Source organism: Lissotriton vulgaris, chromosome 4_1 (assembly GCF_964263255.1).
Source record: "Lissotriton vulgaris chromosome 4_1, aLisVul1.2, whole genome shotgun sequence".
Classification (NCBI taxonomy): Eukaryota; Metazoa; Chordata; class Amphibia; order Caudata; family Salamandridae; genus Lissotriton; species Lissotriton vulgaris.
Genome location: NC_141691.1, coordinates 1,362,550,815 through 1,362,570,531, shown reverse-complemented (window position 1 = coordinate 1,362,570,531; position 19,717 = coordinate 1,362,550,815). Strand labels below are relative to the sequence as shown.

General features: G+C 48.6%; 1 protein-coding gene across 1 annotated transcript in view; it reads left to right on the top strand.

The window, feature by feature from the left end:
• SMCHD1 (structural maintenance of chromosomes flexible hinge domain containing 1) overlaps positions 1-19,717 on the top strand; it is a 2,274,803-nt gene that overhangs the window by 327,310 nt on the left and 1,927,776 nt on the right. Inside the window, exon 12 of the mRNA XM_086965602.1 lies at positions 15,617-15,800. Coding sequence (XP_086821728.1) covers positions 15,617-15,800 — 184 coding nt within the window. The remainder of the gene's footprint in view (positions 1-15,616; positions 15,801-19,717) is intronic.

Genomic DNA, 19,717 nt, shown 5'->3' with positions numbered 1-19,717 from the left:
GACCTCTTTGGCTAGCTAGCTGTGACTGTTACCCTAGTTTAGAACCGGTGGCCATCTCACTACCCAAGGCAAAGGGGAGGAGGGTAATAGCATAGTTTCAGCTAAAGTCCAGTTTAAATTTGGTCCTGTCACAATAGAGGTGGGTCAGCTACCCCGAGGAAGTGACCGTGACAGAAGGATGTGAGGTCGAGTAGGCCATGCAATAGGTGAGCCAGTTTTCCTCAACTCCTTCCTTGCTGAACAAGTCAGGAACATTCACCCAGTGTGTGGTGAAGTCTCTCCTGGACGTGTTATGGGGACGGGGTTAAGAAAAAAAGCTTTTTGGAGGTCCCCCCCCCCCCCCCCCCCCCCCCACACACTTTTTGTCCCCCAGTTGCACTACTAGCTGCTGGTGAATGACTTTGTGTACTGAAGCCTGCTAACCAGACACCAGTGCTATTGATCTCGCCCCCAAAATATGATGACTGCAAAATTGGTAACCCTACTGTAATTGGTAACCCAATCTCCCCTGCCCATCCCCCCCACCACCCCCGGCATGGGAGTTAAAGGGGTCACCAGGCCCTGAAGCACTGATTATGCCACCCTGAGTGACCCAAGCAAACAGATGACAGCAGGCCTACCATTGCAGATTGCAGGAGCAGTGCAGACTGCACAAACTCGACCTTGCACTCATCATGAATGGCAAGGTCACAGCACTATTTTAATATATGTCAGTCACCCTGAGCGCAGGAGGCAGGGTGTAATATATTAAAGGTGTGGACATATAAGTGCAAGCTTACATGTCCCTATAGTAGCCTCTTTCCGTTAAGGGCTACTATAAGTGATAATAGGCTAACATGGACTGGCACCTGGGCACCCTGAGGTTGCTAGCTCTATTATAGTCTCACTAAAGTATGTCATGTTTGGTATCAGAGAACTTGTATTATCACCCCTGCCATGACTCTCATGCCAGAGTTAATGTGATCTACACCTAGGTGGCTACCTTAGAGGTTGCCCATCTTGTTGCCTCAGTATTTCCTGTGCACTGGCTGACACCTTGCAGCTGCTGCCTTCAAGACAGTAATCTGACCCCTTGCTAGGACCTGCAAACTCTGTCAGAAGTCAGAAACAAAGGTGTGCCTGGGAAAGAGATGACCCCTCCCTACCTGACAGGATGGCTAATGAAATGGCACATTAAGGCGGTGAGCTTCAAAAATTACATCACCTTTGATTGGCATCGAGGCACCCTCCCAAAGAAGGAAACAGCCAACCCTCTACCCCCAGGCACATTTGCACGCAGGTAGGCGGGAAAACTAGGTAGTCAGGATGTGTTACACCCAGAAGGCTAGGCACACCCCTACGGTGGACTACCTGTATAGCCAAGGAAGGTTCTGCCATTTTCAAAAGTGGTAGAGTGGATGGTTTCAGGTAAAAAATGTGGCACCCCCCTGGAAGTGGTTACATTGGGCGGATTAGCCACTGGGGCTAATAGCCCATTGGCTACTTGAACCCTAACATCCCATAATCTAGGATTTAAGGCACACCCCTGGCAGTTCTGATTTGAATTACAAAGGAGGACCAAGAAGAAACTCAAGTCTGTTACCTCCGGACTTGCACAAACAAAAGGCGCAATGCTCTTCCACTGTGACAACCACCCTCCAACTGCATGACTGCGAATTATTCCCGACTAAAGACTGGCTCCCCAGACAGAACCCCTGTAACCTTTCTTGACCATCTTCGTGTGCTACCGCTGCCAAGGCTTGTTGGTGCTCCAGTCGAACACTGACTCCTCAACACTCTACAGCATTCGTGGGACAGCTCTATTCGTCTCATGGTCATCCTTGACGTCTCCTGGTCCCAGTGGCTGCAGAGTCCAGAACCCCATCCACGCACCTGACGCACCCAACATCGGTGGGAATTCGTCTACTAATCCCCTGGTCACTCCGGAGTGACCCATACTCTGTCCACTGTGCTTTCAGGTACTTTTCATCTGGAATCGACCGTTGGATTCGCCGGACACTTTTCTTCTTCCCAGGAGTGGCTCTTCTTCGAAGTCCTCTGTAGAGATCGACGGCCGTTACCGACACCACTTTAGCCGGTAACGGTGTCTGGACTGGTGCAAGGTGCCCCCTTTAATTGGTGGAGAGCATATACTAGGCCAACTTCTCACAGTCCGCAAATGGCTCTTGCATTAAATAGAGTGTGCCAAGTGATCCTCGCACCTTGGGGGTCCAAGATATTCCTGGATCAGGTTTCATGGGTACACAAACTATGGTTTTCTTTCACGATGGAACGTATGTCCCTCACTGTCGAGAAGAGAGCGGCTGACTACCCTGACTTTTTGGCCCCATTTATCGGAATCTTTTCTGTAGAATTAAGGGCAGTGACTTGCCCGAAATACCTGCAGATATTGCGCTTGCTCCCCTGGGATGCACAGAAGTTGCATATACCTTCCCCTTAGTGTTGGCTATAGACAAGGGGGCCATAGGAGCATACAACAGCTCTAAATGAAAATGCTGCATGAACCAGGTGCGGAGGAGTGGGGGGTGGAGGGAGGGTGGGTGGAGGGTGGGTTATATTGTTTTGTGTTTTTCTCCATATGGTTTCTCTTGCTCTCTTCATCTTTTATCGTTTAAAATGGTCTAGGCATTTATGAATGAATGAATGAATGACTACGCATTTATATAACGCATGGCTACCCGGAGGCATCCCAGCACATTAAGTACCTAGTCATTACTCCTGCTCAGGGAAACAAAAAGGTCTTAAGCAGTTTCCCGAAACAAAGATGGTTTGATTCCAGTCGAATGGCATCAGGAGCTGGTTCCAGAATTTTGCAGCATGTAGGGAAAAACGTCGGCCACCCATACGTGTCCTTTTAATCCTAGGGACTGTCAGAAATTTCTTGTGGTTCGATCTGAGGGTCCGGGGGATATGATGGAATTGAAACATGGGTTAGATCAAGGCAGGTACGGAGTCAGAAATGGACTTGTAGACAGTACACATAGCCTTAAACCAAATCCTTTGCTGCACTGGAAGCCAGTGCAACTGGCGTAATGCAGATTTGGCCGAGCTCCGTTTAGGCACATCCATTAACAATCGTGCAGCACAGTTTTGTACTATCTGCAGGATTTTGATAGTTCCCTGATGGGCGCCCAGGTAAATTGCATTCACGTAATCAAGACGCGACAAAATGAGTGACTGGACCAACAGACGCCTGGCTTCAAAAAGGGAGAAGATTTAAGATCTTTCTTAACAGTCTAATCAGACCATAGCAAGTTGCCGCAACCTTACGCGATTGTACCAGAAAATTAAGGTTGGGATCTAGCCAGATGCCCAGCCAGTGGCCTCATGTAGATGTTAAACATGGTAGCGCTTAATGATGATCCCTGGGGGACGCCGTACTGCAAGGGAATCTGCTTTGAAATTGCCTCATCTTCAAAGAACGCAAAGGTTCTGTCAGTGAGAAAGGACTGAAGCCAATTAAGAGCCATCCCAGATACCCCCACATCACTCAGCCTCTGAATCATTATTGAGTGATTAACCGTGTCGAAGGCCGCGCTGAGGTCTAATAGAATGATAGCAGCGCAGCTTTCAGAGTCCACTATTTTCCTCGCTTCTTCGACTACGGCAATGAGGGCCGTCTCAGTGCCTTGCTTACATCTTAAGCCCGTCTGGGTGGGATGTAAGGCATTATTGTTTTCCAAAAAAGTGGATAATAGGGAATTGACATGCTTTTCGGCCAGTTTACCTATACCAGGTAACAGAGAGATGGGACGATAGTTTGCCCAATCCCCCGGATCTAAGCTCGGTTTCTTTAAGAGTGCCTTCACTCTTGCCTGTTTCCAGGAAGTTGGCACCAGCCCAGCTGCAAGGGAGAGGTTAATTACATCCCGTAAAACCGGGGAGGCAGTCTCCGAAACCATCTGAAGGGTGGTGGGGGGAGCCGCATCGGCCGGAGATCCAGACTTAAGGTTCCCCAGTAGTCGCTGGAGAGTGGATAAGTCAAGGGGAGCAAATTCCTCCAATCTAACCAGCCCATCAGTGGGGGCAAGGGGTAATATAGGTTCCACCTGCTGAAACAGCGAGTAGATGTTGGAGACTTTAGAAGCATCAAAATTTGCTAACTCATCGCAACGTTTCTGTGCGTTTAATGGTGCAATAAGAGGGCCCGGAGGAGAAACCAGTGATTTAAATTTCTTTTGAATTTCCCTAGGGGAATTGGAGGCAGAGCCAATCTTATCTTGGTAGTAGCTGGATTGTGTTGTTTTTATTTTATTTTTATAGATCCGAAGTGCTGATCTATAGGTGCTTTTACTGACCTCTGAGAAGTCCTTCCTTCATTTTCTTTCCAGCTGTTTGCAGGATTGCTTGAGTGTTTTTAATTCTGGAGTGTACCCCGCTTTTTTATTGGCGCTAATGCGGTGACAGAGTTCTGTTTTAGGCAGGGTGAGGTCCAAAGAGGACTCCAGCCAATTATTAAAGGACGCGTTTGCAATTATAGGATTCGAGCTAAGAGCTGGAACGGACATACTAAGATTCGGGACCCATTCCTCCGATGGTAACTTGGACCAGATGCGACATAATTTTTTTGTTTTTATGACAGGGGGTGCCTGATCGGGGGGGACCAGGAAAAAGATAAGAGAGTATAATCTGACCAAGGAACTACAATAGATTCCTTCAGGCTGATGTTATCAAGATTAGTGGAGAAGTGGTCTATCAGATGACCTGCTCTGTGGGGGGGGCCATTAACAATTTGTTTTAGATGAAGCACATCTAAGCCTGCCGTAAGGTTTTAAGAAGCGGGAGTGTCAGGTTCATCAAGGTGGATGTTAAAATCCCCCAGAATGGAGAAATTGGGACTGAGGCTTGCGTACTTTATAGCAATGTTAGGGAGGTCATTACAGAAGTTAGCGTGTGCTCCTGGAGGGCGATATAAAAGAATCCCTGATAGGGTACATATGGTAGAGAAACTGATAGCAAATATGACACTCTCACATTCAGAGATAGTGCAGCTAGTAGACCTACAGCTGTAGGTATTTTTATAGATAATTGCGATTCCCCCACCCCAACACTTATCTCGGTCTTGTCTAAGGATGACATAGTTTGGGGGTAGAGCCTGGACGACATCAGGATCAGACGAAGCATTCGTCCAGGTTTCCATTAAAAAGAGCACATCGGGGGGGGCGTGGCTAGCAGCCAAGCATGGCGGCCGCTTAGCGTGAGAGCTCCCGAGGGCACTGCAGCCTTTTCAGAAATCCGTCATACTTATCCGCCATCAAGCGCGCCTGAAGCGGCGGCGTTCGAGTCCGGGACCCAAGCGGTGTCACCGGTCCAAGTCTCGTAAAAATCGGAGCACCGGAGCCCGAGCAGCATCGAGAGGCGAGTTGAGGCCTGTAGCGGGAGGCGAAGCACCGGCCTTGCGTAGAGTCTCGGCCCCGGCGGAAGTGAGACGGACCCGGCCGGAAAAAGTGATCGCACCCCGGTGCATAGCGCTACCTTCGGACCAAGCCTGCCACTACTAGCGGAATCCTCCGGTGACAAATAGGCTGCCGCCTACGCCACGCAGGACCGGACCGAAGCAGAGGTCAGTGTAACCCCAGCCTGGGCCACGCGAAACGGAGACACCGCCTTGCAGCAAATCCCCCCCCCCCCCTGAAAACAGACATACCTGGCGCCGCGTCGCTACTGGGGGCAATCTCGGACACCACATGCAGGCGGGGAGACGGAGGGCCCGCACAAAGAGCCAGAACAAACGACAATCGGCAGGTGCCCCGGGGGGACGGCGCAACACCGGGCAGTAGCGAAGAACGCAAGGGGAACCCCCGGGCCCGCCGTCAGCAGCGTCAACACACCAGCGGTGCCCATCGCACGGCGGCCAGTCCAGCGCACGGATCAAGGTGCAGTGCAGAACAGCAGGGGGGGGACCGCAGAGACAGCTCCGTCTCGGAGAGAGACAACCGGGGACAACGACACGGTACGCAGCGGTGGCTCCTAGACCTCTGCGCTGCCGTCCAGTGGGACCTACTCCTGGCTGACTGATAACGCTTCTCGGTGACCTCCGTCGGCCCACAAGCCGCGGTCACCTGGAACATATCTCGGACACCCACAGGCCCCAGCACTATGGCGGGAAAAGGCCTCAGGAGCGGATCCGCACAAACCAAATTGGATAAATTCGCCTATGGACACCAAGGGCAGCAACAACCTACAGGGCGACCCTCCACGGGCCAGGCCCAGGTAGCGGAAAAGACGTCGACAATAACGCTGGAAGACATCATGAAGACGCTCACAGAAGTAAAAACCACGGTGGGTGCCATCTCTTCAGAAGTATCACTGCTGCGAGCGGACTTCCACAAAATGGCGGAGAGGGTGTCACAGGTGGAAGTGGTCACGAAGTCACTCGTAGAAGACACCTCAGAGCTCCAATTGGCCATGGAAAAGATGCAAAAAGTCACTAAACTCCTACACGACAAGCTGGACGACCAGGAAGGGCGTTCACGCCGTAACAACGTGCGTATCCTTGGGCTTCCAGAGACGGAGGGGAAGGGGGCCATGGACCTCTATGTAGAAGACCTCATCAAGAACAAGCTCCGGCCCAAGGGCCTGTCGCACTTCTTTTCAGTAGAGAGAGCGCACAGGGTCCCGGGAGGCCCACCCAAGACGGGGGCGACTCCAAGACCGGTGCTAGCACGGCTCTTCAACTTCAGAGACAGAGACGCAATATTACAGGCGGCGAGGAACTCGCCACCAGTACAGATTCAAAATGCAACCTTAGCGTTCTTCCCGGACTACACGGCAGAGGTGGCCAGGAGACGTAAGTCCTTCACGGAGGTTAAGAAAGCACTGCGCGACAGAGAGCTGCCATACTCCATGATGTTCCCGGCTAAACTTCGGATAGTGGCTGAGGGGAAGACCTGGTTTTTTGACACGCCGGAGGTGGCTCAAGAATGGCTAGAGGGCTGGCGGCCAGCAGGGCGACGACACCGCTCACAGCGAGACCAGCCGCGACACCAAAATGAACGGACTTCGCCCAGTCAGTCCTCCCACCGACAACACCTGGGAGGCGAGACAGAACTTGACTCCGACCTCGAGAGGGATCCATTGGACTCAGGACAATCGGCTCCGGTGTAACATTTACCTGTATTGTTTCTTGAGACTGTGTGGGCCGCGGAACCGTGGCTCGGACGTAGCTGAGTAGGGTGGGCACAGGCAGTGCCCAGAGGGGACTCACCAACCCTACGAGCAAGTAAGATGTTTAGGGGAGGGCTGAAGCACTCTGCAAAGTTGGGGATGCGGGCGGGAGTTTGTCCGTGGAGCAGGGTAGCAGGGAGGGGGGAAGGGACTGAAGTTTATTTGTTGAAATGTTTACTCTTGTTTATAGTCATCACTCACCACCTACACAGTAGTATCACCCTGGCATCAGCAGGCCCCCTACACGACACAACACTAGTCATAGCATGGGCTAAGCCGCAGCACACGTTGTGTGCCAGACTCCCTCATCAACCCAATGGCCAGGCCACTTAATCGCACGCCCGCGGAGGGCCCCTCCACAACCGGCACGATTCCCCCACTGCGCATACTGACGTGGAATGTCCGGGGCCTGGGTGACAAAATCAAGAGAGGCTTGGTCCTCCAGGCCATAAAACGGCAGAACCCGGATGTGGTCCTCCTACAGGAAACCCATCTCACGGGATCCACCTGCAAAGCCTTAGACAGACGTGGGTACACGATGGCGATCCACGCCGACTTCACTACTGGCTCCAGGGGAACGGGCATACTGGTGAGAAGATCTTCCCCCCTTATGGTATCCAACTGTGTGGCAGACGATCAGGGTCGCTTTGCGGCAATCCACGGACAGTGGGAGGGCAGGACCCTAAATGTGATTTCAGTATACATTCCACCAGCCCTACATTCGGTGGCCTTACCAGCTCTGGGCAAATTCCTTCTTGATCTCCCTGATGGCGACATGATTGTTGGGGGAGACTTCAACGCAGTCATGGATCCACTCAAGGACACTTTTCCCTCTAGAACCCGGCCGCGAGGCACTGCACCACTGTCAGACTTTGTGGAAGCAATGGGCCTTGTGGATCTCGGGCGGCAACTGCACACAGAAACCACTTACTACACCTACTACTCAGCGGTACACAACAGCTTATCTCGCATAGACTACTTCATGACGTTGGGCTTGGGACTGGATATGGTAGAAAAATTAAACACACTACCCAGGGGGGTTTCAGACCACTCTCCGATTGTCCTATCACTGGCCACCGGAGGGAAGCGAAATGCACGACCATAGCCAATTTACCCCAACTTCCTGAAAATCCCCAAGATCCGGAAGAAACTCAAACTGGCAACGTCTCTGTATTTTAATGAAAACACGGGCACAGTGGAGTCACCCTCCGTACTATGGGAGGCGTACAAAACTGTTCTCAGGGGGGCGGCCATTGCCGCGATTACGGGACACAAACGGGACTCACGGAAGGAACTTACAGACCTAGAACTTGCACTGGATACGGCCAATAACGCTCATAGGACAGACCCCTCCCCGACCACGATACACACACTCACGCTCCGGCAGCAACAATACCTAGCCCACCTCAAAACGACAGAGAAGGGATACATAGCGAACACTAGACATAGAATCTATGATGTGGGCGACAAAGCGGGGCGAATGCTGGCGTGGCTGGACAAGAGAGGGAGTGGAGTGAGAGGTATCCATAGACTCAATACGGAGGATGGGCGGACACTGGTACACCCGGAAGCAATAGTGGGCGAACTGGCTCGTCATTATCAGGACATCTATACACCGGGACGGAGGGTCACACAACAAATGGCGAGGGCAACACTTGCTGACACTACCATACCTAGCATAACACAGGAGGATAGCGACGCACTAGAACTAGACCCAACGGGGGATGAAATCCAGCTGGCAATCCAGGCGTTACAGTCAGGTAAAGCACTGGGCCCGAATGGAATACCGGTAGAATGGTACAAGTCCATGGCGGTGGACCTCAGTGCCCCGCTGCTAGCTATGTATTTAGAGAGTAGAGACAGACTAGAGCTACCGCTGGACCAACGCACAGCGACGATTGTAGCAATACCCAAGCCCGGAAAACCGCCGACAGAATGCACCTCATACTGCCCGATATCATTACTGAACATCGAGGCCAAAATACTAGCTAAACTTCTGGCTACCCGGTTGATGCCCCATCTTAGCACCCTAATCCACCCTGACCAGTCGGGCTTCATGCCCCACCGGAGTACGGCGCTAAATCTCCGGCGAGTCCACGGAGTGTTGGCCCGTGCGCACCTCCTCACGGAACAAGCGGTAATCCTCTCCCTCGACGCCAAAATGGCGTTCGACCTAGTAGAATGGGAATACCTCTTTGTGGTGCTGGAACGCATGGGTTTTGGCCCAAAATACATTCGGTGGATACCGCTGCTCTACACGAAACCCGTGGCACAAGTGGTGGCCAACGGCCACACATCGCCTAGATTCCCACTGGGCAGGGGGACCAGACAGGGCTGCCCCCTGTCCCCCCTGCTCTTTGCGCTGGTACTTGAACCCTTGGCCATCCAAATCAGATCAACGCCACTATTCGCGGGCATCAAATGGGAGGAGGGGTGGGAGGACAAAGTCTCGCTATACGCAGACGATATGCTCATATACATGACCACACCCGAGACCGGCATCCCAGCACTATTAGATCTTTGCGACACACATGGGCGCACATCGGGTTACACTCTCAATTGGTCGAAATCCACCATATACACATTAAAAGGCCCAGAGCCGAGATTACAGGGGAACTGTCCTATGCTTAAGACGTCGGCCTCTTTCAAGTATCTGGGTATCATCATCGCGAGCGAGGAAACAGACTTTTTCGTAAACAACCTAAAACCGCCTATAGACCGCCTGCGAGCGGATGTTAAGCACTGGGCGGCCCTCCCCCTGACCCTACTGGGCAGGGCGGCACTGTACAAGATGATGGCCCTCCCAAGACTCCTTTACGTACTGGAAAACACTCCGCACCTGGTGCCGCAGCGTTATTTTCAACAGATAGTGGCACTGGTCACGGTCCTGCTCTGGAACACGGGCCCGGCGCGCATAGCATATGACAAACTGGTAAAGAGCTGGTACGAGGGTGGCATAGCGCTCCCCAACATTCAGCTCTATTACTGGGCGGCCCAACTCAAGATTATAAATTACTGGATCCACGCCCCGAAGAACGACCCGGCCTATCGGGCGGATTGGTCACAACTGGGGACGAACTGTATGCTGTCCGTACTTTACAACAAGTCACAACTGAAGGCCCTGATCGGTCCGACCAAACACACGGCGGCACTATGGCACGTGACGCAGACCCGTCTGGGGTGGGCAGGCCGACTCACTAAAATGACACCCTTGTGGGACACGAAAGCGCTGGGGAATCTGAGAAGCTGTAAGGGGTTTGACCGGTGGGACTCGATAGGTATTTCTACAATAGGAGACCTCTGGGAAAGTGACTCAGTATTACCATTTCCACAGTTACAACAGCAATACAACCTCGGACCCACAGAAACGTTTAGGTATGTCCAGATTAGGCATGCATTACTACAGGCCATCCCGGCCGGCACCACACTACCAGACTCCTCTCCTTTGGAGGATAGATTGCTAACTGACTTCATGCTCCAGAGTGCCACCTCCCTCACGTACAAGAAGCTAATCAACAACCTCAAAGACCCGACGCTAAAACTTAAGGAGAAATGGGAGGGGGAGCTAGGCGATACAGACGAGTTTGAGTGGAATGAGGCCCTGGCCTCCCCAAAGGAGGTGGGAATCTCTAGTAGGCTCAGACTGGTACAACTTAAAATCTTACACCGCATCTATTACACCAGAACACTGCTGCACAAAATACAAAGAGCAACACACCCCTACTGTTTGCGAGGCTGCGGGGAGGAAGGGACATTGTTCCACACACTATGGGAATGCCCCCAGATACGTGAATTCTGGAGACAGGTGCTCCGATCCATCTCCCAGGCCCTAAAACTTTCAGTCCTGCCTGAACCGCGTAAATGCCTTCTAAACATTTGGGACCCGAACGACCTGGGTAGATATGAACTGATTTGGGCGACACTGGCATTGACCGTGGCTAAGCGGGATATAGCACAGAAATGGGGGGCACAAGAAGCACCCACCGCCAATAGGTGGGCTAAAAACATGGACATCCTAATGGTAACAGAGAGAGCGGTTTATGTGATTCGAGCGGCGCCCAGGAAATGGAACAAAGTCTGGGCGGCATGGAACTTGTACAGAGGGGAACTTTGTGAGCCCTTGCCGGAAGGAGAAGAATCGGACTCCGAGGGGGAGGAGGAGTGAATGACCAACTGAAAGGGGGTGGCCTCAGGCATGTAACATGAGTATACAGGTGGCCCTGGCCTGAACATTTCTTGTGATACGATCAGCGGCACAGGTGACTACGAGCTGTGGGGGGAGTTACGGGGATGTGATGACACAGGGTTGGGGGGATATGTTGGGGAGTTTGTTCTTAGTAGTTAGGGGAGGGAGACATAACCATCACTGAAATAGGGAAGAGGGGTCATCGGGGTAATGCACGTTGTGAACAGATGGAGCATGTCGAAAGCTTAGACGAGACCCATGTCACGGCAAGAACTATGTCTTGATTACGTAATTGTAGCCCGCGAATTATTGCACAGAAAAGATGTACGAACTACAGGATTACAAAAGGATTGTATGCAATTGATTGACCATTATTCCTTCCTACCAATAAAGTTTAAAAAAAAAAAAAAAAAAGAGCACATCGGGGTATCTTTCTTCTAGTAGCATGCATAATTCATTTGCATGTTTGGGAAGGTAACGGCAGTTAAGTAATGCAAGGGAATATACCCTAGTATTACCAGTAAATGGCGTGGGGAGTTCATAAGAAAAAAGGTCACATTTGCAGAGGGGACAGGAGTTTTGTCCCCCATCATGTGGAATGATGTTTGAGCATCTAGTGCTTTTCTTTCCCCTAAGTGCCAAAAGCTGTTCGTTTTTGTACCACAATTTCCCTGTAGGGGTTTGTACAGGGGTACTGGCCCCTTGGCCCGTCTTGGCGCAGACGGGCTCTCCTTTGGCGCGATGACGGCGCGTCCGCTGTTCACTCCGGCAGCCTCCGTGGGCGTGTAAACGCTCAGCACCTACTCGGCTGAGTGAGGGTAAATGCGGCGGTAAGTTTAAAAAGATAGCAAATTGCCAAAATAATTTTTAAGTTAAAATGCAAGCACGCACAACACAGCTCCCGTCTTCCGCCTCAGGAGTAACTAGGTCTGGGTACTACTTGTCTTAGGCTGTTTACTCTGCCAGCCTTTGGTTGGCTGGGTATGCTCAGACGTGAGTCCCTTGCTCACTTGGCCACTGTATTCAAGATAGCCTGGCTGATGAGGATTATGAATCCGAAACCGGTCCCAGGATCTTTGTTTCCGGTCCAGGGAAGACATGGCTTGGCAGTTCGGGCTGGACTGTTCCCATGAGGCACAGGGTCAGACTGATTTGCATATGGCCATGTCTGAACTGGGGTGGCTGAGTGGGCTAAAGAATGGTGATGGATTAAACCCAGATCAGTTGACTGGGGGTGATTGTTTGATTTGCTCAAACGCTCCGTCCATCATCCCCTTTTGTATAGCCTTTGGTTGTAGGCAGAACGCTGTGTCATCTAGTTTGCAGACTCTAATAAGCAGAACTGTTCCAAAAGGTACATGTCTTTAACTGCGTTATCAGATGCCCTGGATTAATGCTGCAACTCTTGAAGGGGCTCTGTCATTTACTCTGATTTTGCTCTTGTCCTTAAACTTTGCCTGGGAGTTCCCCTGGCTTCTCTACCATGCTTTTCACTTCAGTAGCTAGGGTGCCTATTTTTATGCCAAATCGGCTCACATAGTTTTGATGGAATGCAGGAGTGCTCCCTCCCCCTGTGTTAGACTAGATACCTCTGCATACTCCTGTTGCTCAACACTATTGTCTCTTCTGTAGGCCCTGTTCCTTGGTTGAAAGAAGTCCTCCTCACATCTTTGGCACCCTGACATTGTAATACTACAGAACAAAGCCTGATAATAGATGGAAATGGCTATATTGGTGGGGGTGGGTGGCTTATCGCATCCAGCAGTGCTTCCTGGATGCACACGCTTGGGAAGCAACTGTGCATCATCCAGCACGGTTTCACCCAGGAAGCAATGCAGCTCTCCACTTGGTGAACCAGCCCCTCGCAGCACGCAATGGTTCAGGATGATGGTCGCCTACTAAATATAAGGTCGATCTTCCACAGCTGGCTTGGCCACCTGCCAGACCTCCATAAATCACTCTCGGCTAATTTTTAGTGGGGATTGGTGTTCTCTGTGCGCTGTTGAAACTCCAAGACAGCACTTGGGTTGCCTCTGCTGGTCTGTTCTCCAAGGGCCTGCTCTAAACCTCATATATCCACAGAGCAAGTGGGTGTTGAAGGTTGACAATCATGCCTCAATTAGGCCCTCAGTGTCGGCTCCAAAGGGGCGCCCATTAAACTATCTCTCCTAATGAGGCTCTTGGCAGCATCAACAATCCAAAACAGGTGACCATGAGGAGTGTGCGCCAGAAACTCACCAGAGTTGTGGCCATCTTAGGTCCTGGTCAGCCTCTTCCTTCTCCCTCCTCCCTAATTTTTAAATCTAGCAGTGACCACATTGGGTAGGCCTGCCGCGCTCCTCAATCAGCACTTTAATATCTGGACTTAGATTTTGATAAAAAGTCTGGACAGATACATGCCAATTTAGGACCATCCAGACCAAGCGGTGTTTGTGAGGGGGTAAAATGAGAGGGAGTAAAATTAGATGGAGAAACAAATGAGATAAAGCACAGAAGGCCCTTCATGTCATAGATATTGCATGGTGAAAAGACCAGAAGAAAGTTCTAGTCTTTTGACGATAAGGTATTAAACAGAGGGGACTGAGCCTTCCTTCATAATATACTCAGAGCCCATACTGTGTTGTGCATTTCCTAAACCAATGATGGCGAACTGTCAGAATCCCTGCACGAGAATAAGAATAAATGGATGACTCTTAGAGAGGTTCTATGTCTGTATGGGGCTTGGCATGGATGCCCACTGTCCTATTTCTCTTTCTGCTCTTTCTTGAGCCCTTGGCCGAAAGAAGTAGAGAGCATTTTCCCTTTTGTGTATTACTTTTGTTTGAATCTGTTGCTGGATTCACAATTAACATGCCAAAGTGGTATGTAGATGCTGTGCTCAACACCTTAGGGAGGAAGGAGAGGGAATCCTGCACTGGCCTTGCTGCTATCAGACTTTACACATCTGCTTTCCGGTGGAAAAGCATCAAAAACATCTGGTGGTTTATTGGGGACTGCTAATGGGGTACACATTTTGGTAGATATTTAAAGATAAACATTGTGATTGCTTCTGTGTATAGACCTGCAGGACGTCGTTGCAGTTAAATTTAAAGCAGACTTTTCTATATTTATGGATGTGCACAGTGGTTGCATATAGATTGTAATAGATGTAAGGCTTGAGAAGCACGCTTATTCCCACTTGGCCATTTTGAACTGGATCTGTTGAAGGTATAGTTGGTGTTAAATTTCCACACACTGCATTAATATTTCTTTTTGGTTGCATAAGAGTTGTAAAACAATTCAACTTGTAGTCTTTGATATATTGGTGGCTATAAGAATTAAGTTTATTCAGAGGTCTTTCTCCTAGCTAAAAAGGCAAGGCTACCCGATTTGGTTCTAAACCGATAAAGAGGAGGTTAACTATCAATAGGTTACTTTACCATTGAGACTTCTCTGTAGACTGGATAGTGTTTCTCTTGCTGAACGATTCCTACAGCATAGGTATTTTCATTTGTTTTTAAAATGTTTCTGATTGTATTCATTATAGTTACCCCACTATTCTCCTCTGCTGATGCATTGGGCAGCTTTGGCTGCCAAATTCTGGTTTTAAACCATAAGTCTTGTCACAGGCTGATTACAGCAACCAACCCACCTTCCATCGCCACCTCCCACTTGGTCATCTGGTGCTTGCATTGCCTGCATTATATTGCATTGGCACAAAGTCCTTCTCGAATTGTCGGGAGCGAAAGCTGTGCAGTCCTATAACAGGAGAAGTTGGATTTTTTTTTATCTAAGAGGAGTCAAGAGGTTAGTGGTTGGATTGGTAAACTGAACATAGTGTTGTGCTACCATACTGTTAAAGAGGCAGCGAGGCATGGTTTCAGGAGTCATCCCACGTGCAGAACAGCCTCGCAGTTTATATCTAAAAGTTGCCAAACTCCACACTTTATGGGAAGAAAAAAGACAGTGAGATGATTGGAGTAGATTGTAGAGTTCAAACAGCCAATAGTTACCTGTTACAAGGCTACCAGCAGCTATGCTTTCAGAGCTTCTAAATTGCTATGCATCCTCTTCTTTAATGCCATCTCGTGGTAGAACTTCCAATTGGTATGACACAAAGGTTTGAAGAAATTAAAAACTGGAGTTAGTATGCTAAGTAACTTTGATATGTTCTATGCAATACTCGTTGTGTATGTTGTAATAATGGTATCAAGGAGTGAAATGAAGAAAAGATATTTCCTAGTAATTTCTAATTTTACCTTTCTTTTCCTGTTGATTTTGAAGCTTTGAATGGTGTGCTCCTCCAAAGAAGAGAGGCCTTGGCCCTATAGAATGCTACAATAGAATTTCTGGTGCTTTATTTACCAATGACAAATTCCAAGTCAGCACAAACAAGCTGACTTTTATGGATTTGGAAATGAAGTTAAAAGACAAAGACACCCTTTACACGAGGATCGTTAATGGGCAGGTGAGAGAGGATTGGTGTTCATTTCCAATTAATATATACTGCCTGAAGGTTAAACTGTTTCTATATAATTAGCAATTTAACAATCCATGAACATATGCTACTCGAATTTCCGGTGGCATATGACTGCACTTTTACTATCTCTGTACACTAAGAGCATAATCATGAATGTTTTCCTTTGTTTGTCAATTATTTCTGAAGTTTTTCTTTTGAAAGTGTCAGTCAGCATTCTTTTTTTCTGATTTATCTGTCACGCTTCCTGCAGACCGAATTGCACATTCATTATTTTTTGGGTGTCGACATGTCTTTTCCAAAAGGACGAAAAACAATTCTGCAGGAAAATACCACAGACATTTGGATTCATTTTTCACCTTTTGGGGCTCTTGGTCCTTAATATATATAATATCATATTTTTCTACCCTTTTTGGGCTTGACCATGAGGTTCCTTACCTGCCTAACATTGACTTGTTCATTCATTCACTGCCCAATATCGGTGAAGGAGATAGATGGTACAGAGATGAACTAGACTATGTATTAGGTCAGCAGACTATGTCATGTCCCGCTTGCAAGCAAACGCACCACTAACAAATGGGGAACCCCAAAATTCAGTACAGAGTGCACAATCCCATAAAATTGTACCCATTTCATGTTCCCTTTCCCTTTTCATGAACAAAACAAAAGGTAAAACTAAATTACAATACCCTGCCCATCAATCAGTTGAATGTTGTAAAGCGCGGCTACTCACCCGTAAGGATCTCAAGGCGCTTCCCATGAACATAGCAGTAATACAGAAGAGCAACAAGACATCAATTAAGGACATAATTACCATCAACTCTCCTTCCTCCTACACCACTGACCAAATCACTATGTTGTCTTCCAACACTCACAATTATCCATTAACGCAACCCCACTACAACTTTCTACATCCCCTCCTCTCAATGCACACACTTAAACAGCCTCCGGTCATCCTCTGCTTCTCTTGTACATCAGTAAACAGTCAAGTCAAGTCAAAAAGCTTTATTTCGATAAAACAATTATCATAAAAGCAACTCAGTAGATCATATAGTACAAGTAAAAACAGTAATAGATTTAAAAAAGACTTTTTTGTCTGTGTGCATAACAATAAGCAGTTTCAGTAGTAATGTTTGCACAAGTAAAGCTAGCCAATTAATTAAATGAGTTTTTACAGATTGCTAGATCGAAAAAAAATGGCAATTCATTCAATTTAAGACATTTTTTTAAAATAGAATTAAACAGTTAATTTTAGCCTTTTGGCTCGAATAGCCCAGGCCCATGATAAAAATGTGGCTAAGGCACAAGCATAGGGTACACTACTATCGGATATAAGTATCCTAATTGCCGCCTCATGACTCCTAGTGCCCAACTGGCGGCATAAGTTTTTAAGCCAGACCCTCCTTGGAGTTGCGTACTCGCTGCACTCGAACATGAAGTGTGCCAATGACTCCGGTTTGGCGAGACAAGCTGGGCATAACTCGGACATTTCTATATGGGATTTCCATCTTGCAGTGAAAGAGTTAAGGGGAAGGGTTCCCGCTCTGAACCTGAAATACAAGGCCCTATCAAAGGGTTTTCTAATTACATCAAGGTACAGTTCCCGTCTAGGGCAATCTTTAAACCTCAGGAAATCCTCTGTGAGCCTGCCCAAGGTGGTACTAGAATTCCTTTGTGAGCAAATCCAGACCCAGTAAAGCTTTTCGAGGACTAGCTTCGGGGGTGAGGTTCTATTCGTCCACGATTCAATTTGGCCCAACTTTGTTAGTAAGCTCTTCATGTCTCTCAGCCATTTGATTTTATGCCAACTTGGCGATGACATGATTTCTGCTAGACCTCTGGCATATCCACTTAGTTCTTCCACCCGCCAGATACGTGCCCATAGCAGTAATGGACGAAATTTTGCAACATCATCAATCTGGGAGCAGCCTAAGTCCAGCATTAAGGGAAGCGTAGGAGTGCCTTGTGGGAGGGACAACATTGCTCTACAGAATTTATTTTCAGATCTCTGCAGAGCATCAATGGTTGATGAACTCCAAAGTTCGGCCCCATAGAGGGCAGAGCTAACACCTTTAGCTGAATAAATCTCGAGGACTGTGGCTATAGGCCTTGTTGTGCATGATCGTTGCTCTTTCAAAAGGGCTCCTGTAATCCTTTTGTGACTCATCAACATTTTGTCCAAGTGAGGGTTCCAGTCCATTTTGTGCGATAGGCGTATCCCAAGATAGTCAAAGACCTCTACCCTTTCCAAGAGCTCGGCATTCAGAGTGGGAGAGCGAACTTGTCGTTTAGGTGGATTCAGCACAAGGTACTTCGTTTTATTTGTGTTTATTACCAGACCTCGTTCGGTGCAAAAGGATTGAAAATTGTCCAAAAGTCTCTGGAGTCCCATTGGGGATTTAGAAATTAAAAGGGTATCATCCGCGAAGAGGAGGGTCGGTATGCGTTCACCGGCCAGGGATGGTTCATCAGAAGGATGTTTCAGGAGATGCTCGACCACCCCATTGATGTAAAGAGAGAAAAGGGTGGGAGCTAGAACACATCCCTGGCGGACACCTCTCTCAACCGGGATACTACCCGTTTTCTCCCCTCCAGGGCCCCACCTGACTTGGGCAAAGCTATCTTGGTGCAACCTAACTAGTAGGGACAGCAAATAATGGGGCAGCCCCATGTCAGCGAGTACTTTCCACAGTGATTCCCTAGGTACAAGGTCAAAGGCAGTCTTTAAATCGATAAACGCGAGATAAAGACTGCCCTTGCCTATGACCACCACCTTCCAGTACACCATCATGAGCCTGAAGGCTTGCTCAATCGTCCCAGTTCCCACTCTGAAGCCTGCCTGAAAGTCAGAAAGGATTTTGTTTTCTTCTACCCAATTTAAGATTCTGACTAACAGGACTTTGCCGACTACTTTTTGGCCAATGTCTAACAAGCTGATCGGCCTATAGTTGGATGGATCATCCCTCGATCCTTTCTTGTAGATAGGGACCACCTCGGCCCCTTTCCACGATGAGGGAATAGGGGCACCTTTACAAATGGCAACAAGGAGGGAGTGAATCAATTTACCCCATTTTGCACTGTCAGACTTTAAGAGGTCACCAGGAATGCCATCGGGACCAGCCGCTTTTTGTGGAATAATAGTGCTTATTGCATATTCCACTTCCTTGATCGTAAAGTCAAAGTCAGTATGCCGGATTACATAATTTGGAGTGAATAAAGGTAGAGCCACCCCACCCTCATCAGGATCATCATAACAGGTATAAAGTTTAGAGAAATGATCGACCCACGCCTGGCTTGGGATATTACAAGTTATCAGATCGCTATCTGGTCTATTACGGGCTCTTATGGTATCCCAGACCATTTCGAGTCTTTTTTAGAGCTAGCTTCTTTGAGAGTTGACCAGTAGGCATCTTCCCACTCCCTTTTAGCTAGCTCCAATGCTCTTTTATGTTCTTGCCTAGCCATCTGTATTAGTGGTTGGGACTCTCCCTTGACCGCCTCAATTAGGCGCGTTTTGGCTTTTCTACATGATGCAGAGTACCAGTCGTGTCTCCCTTTAGTTTTGCTTTGGGGCATGGTTTTCCCTGCGGTCCCTTTTACCCAAAAAACATCCCCTATTGTTTTTACGGCTGCTTCATATATAGGTGTTACCCTATCTGCTGCCATAAGTGGGTCTATGGAACTGATTTCTTCTTGTGAGACTTTTAGCACTTCTTCGATAGTGGAGAGTTTATCAACATTGCTCGAAATTTTATTCCACTTAAGGCGTCTTCCACAAGAGGAGACAGTAACCCCCTGTGGACGATTCGGTGGTACTAACGGCACTCCGGAGGACCAGGGATTCATTATGGATAAAGAAAGTGAATTATGGTCACTCTCTATGGTCGGTATAATAGCCATATCAATGA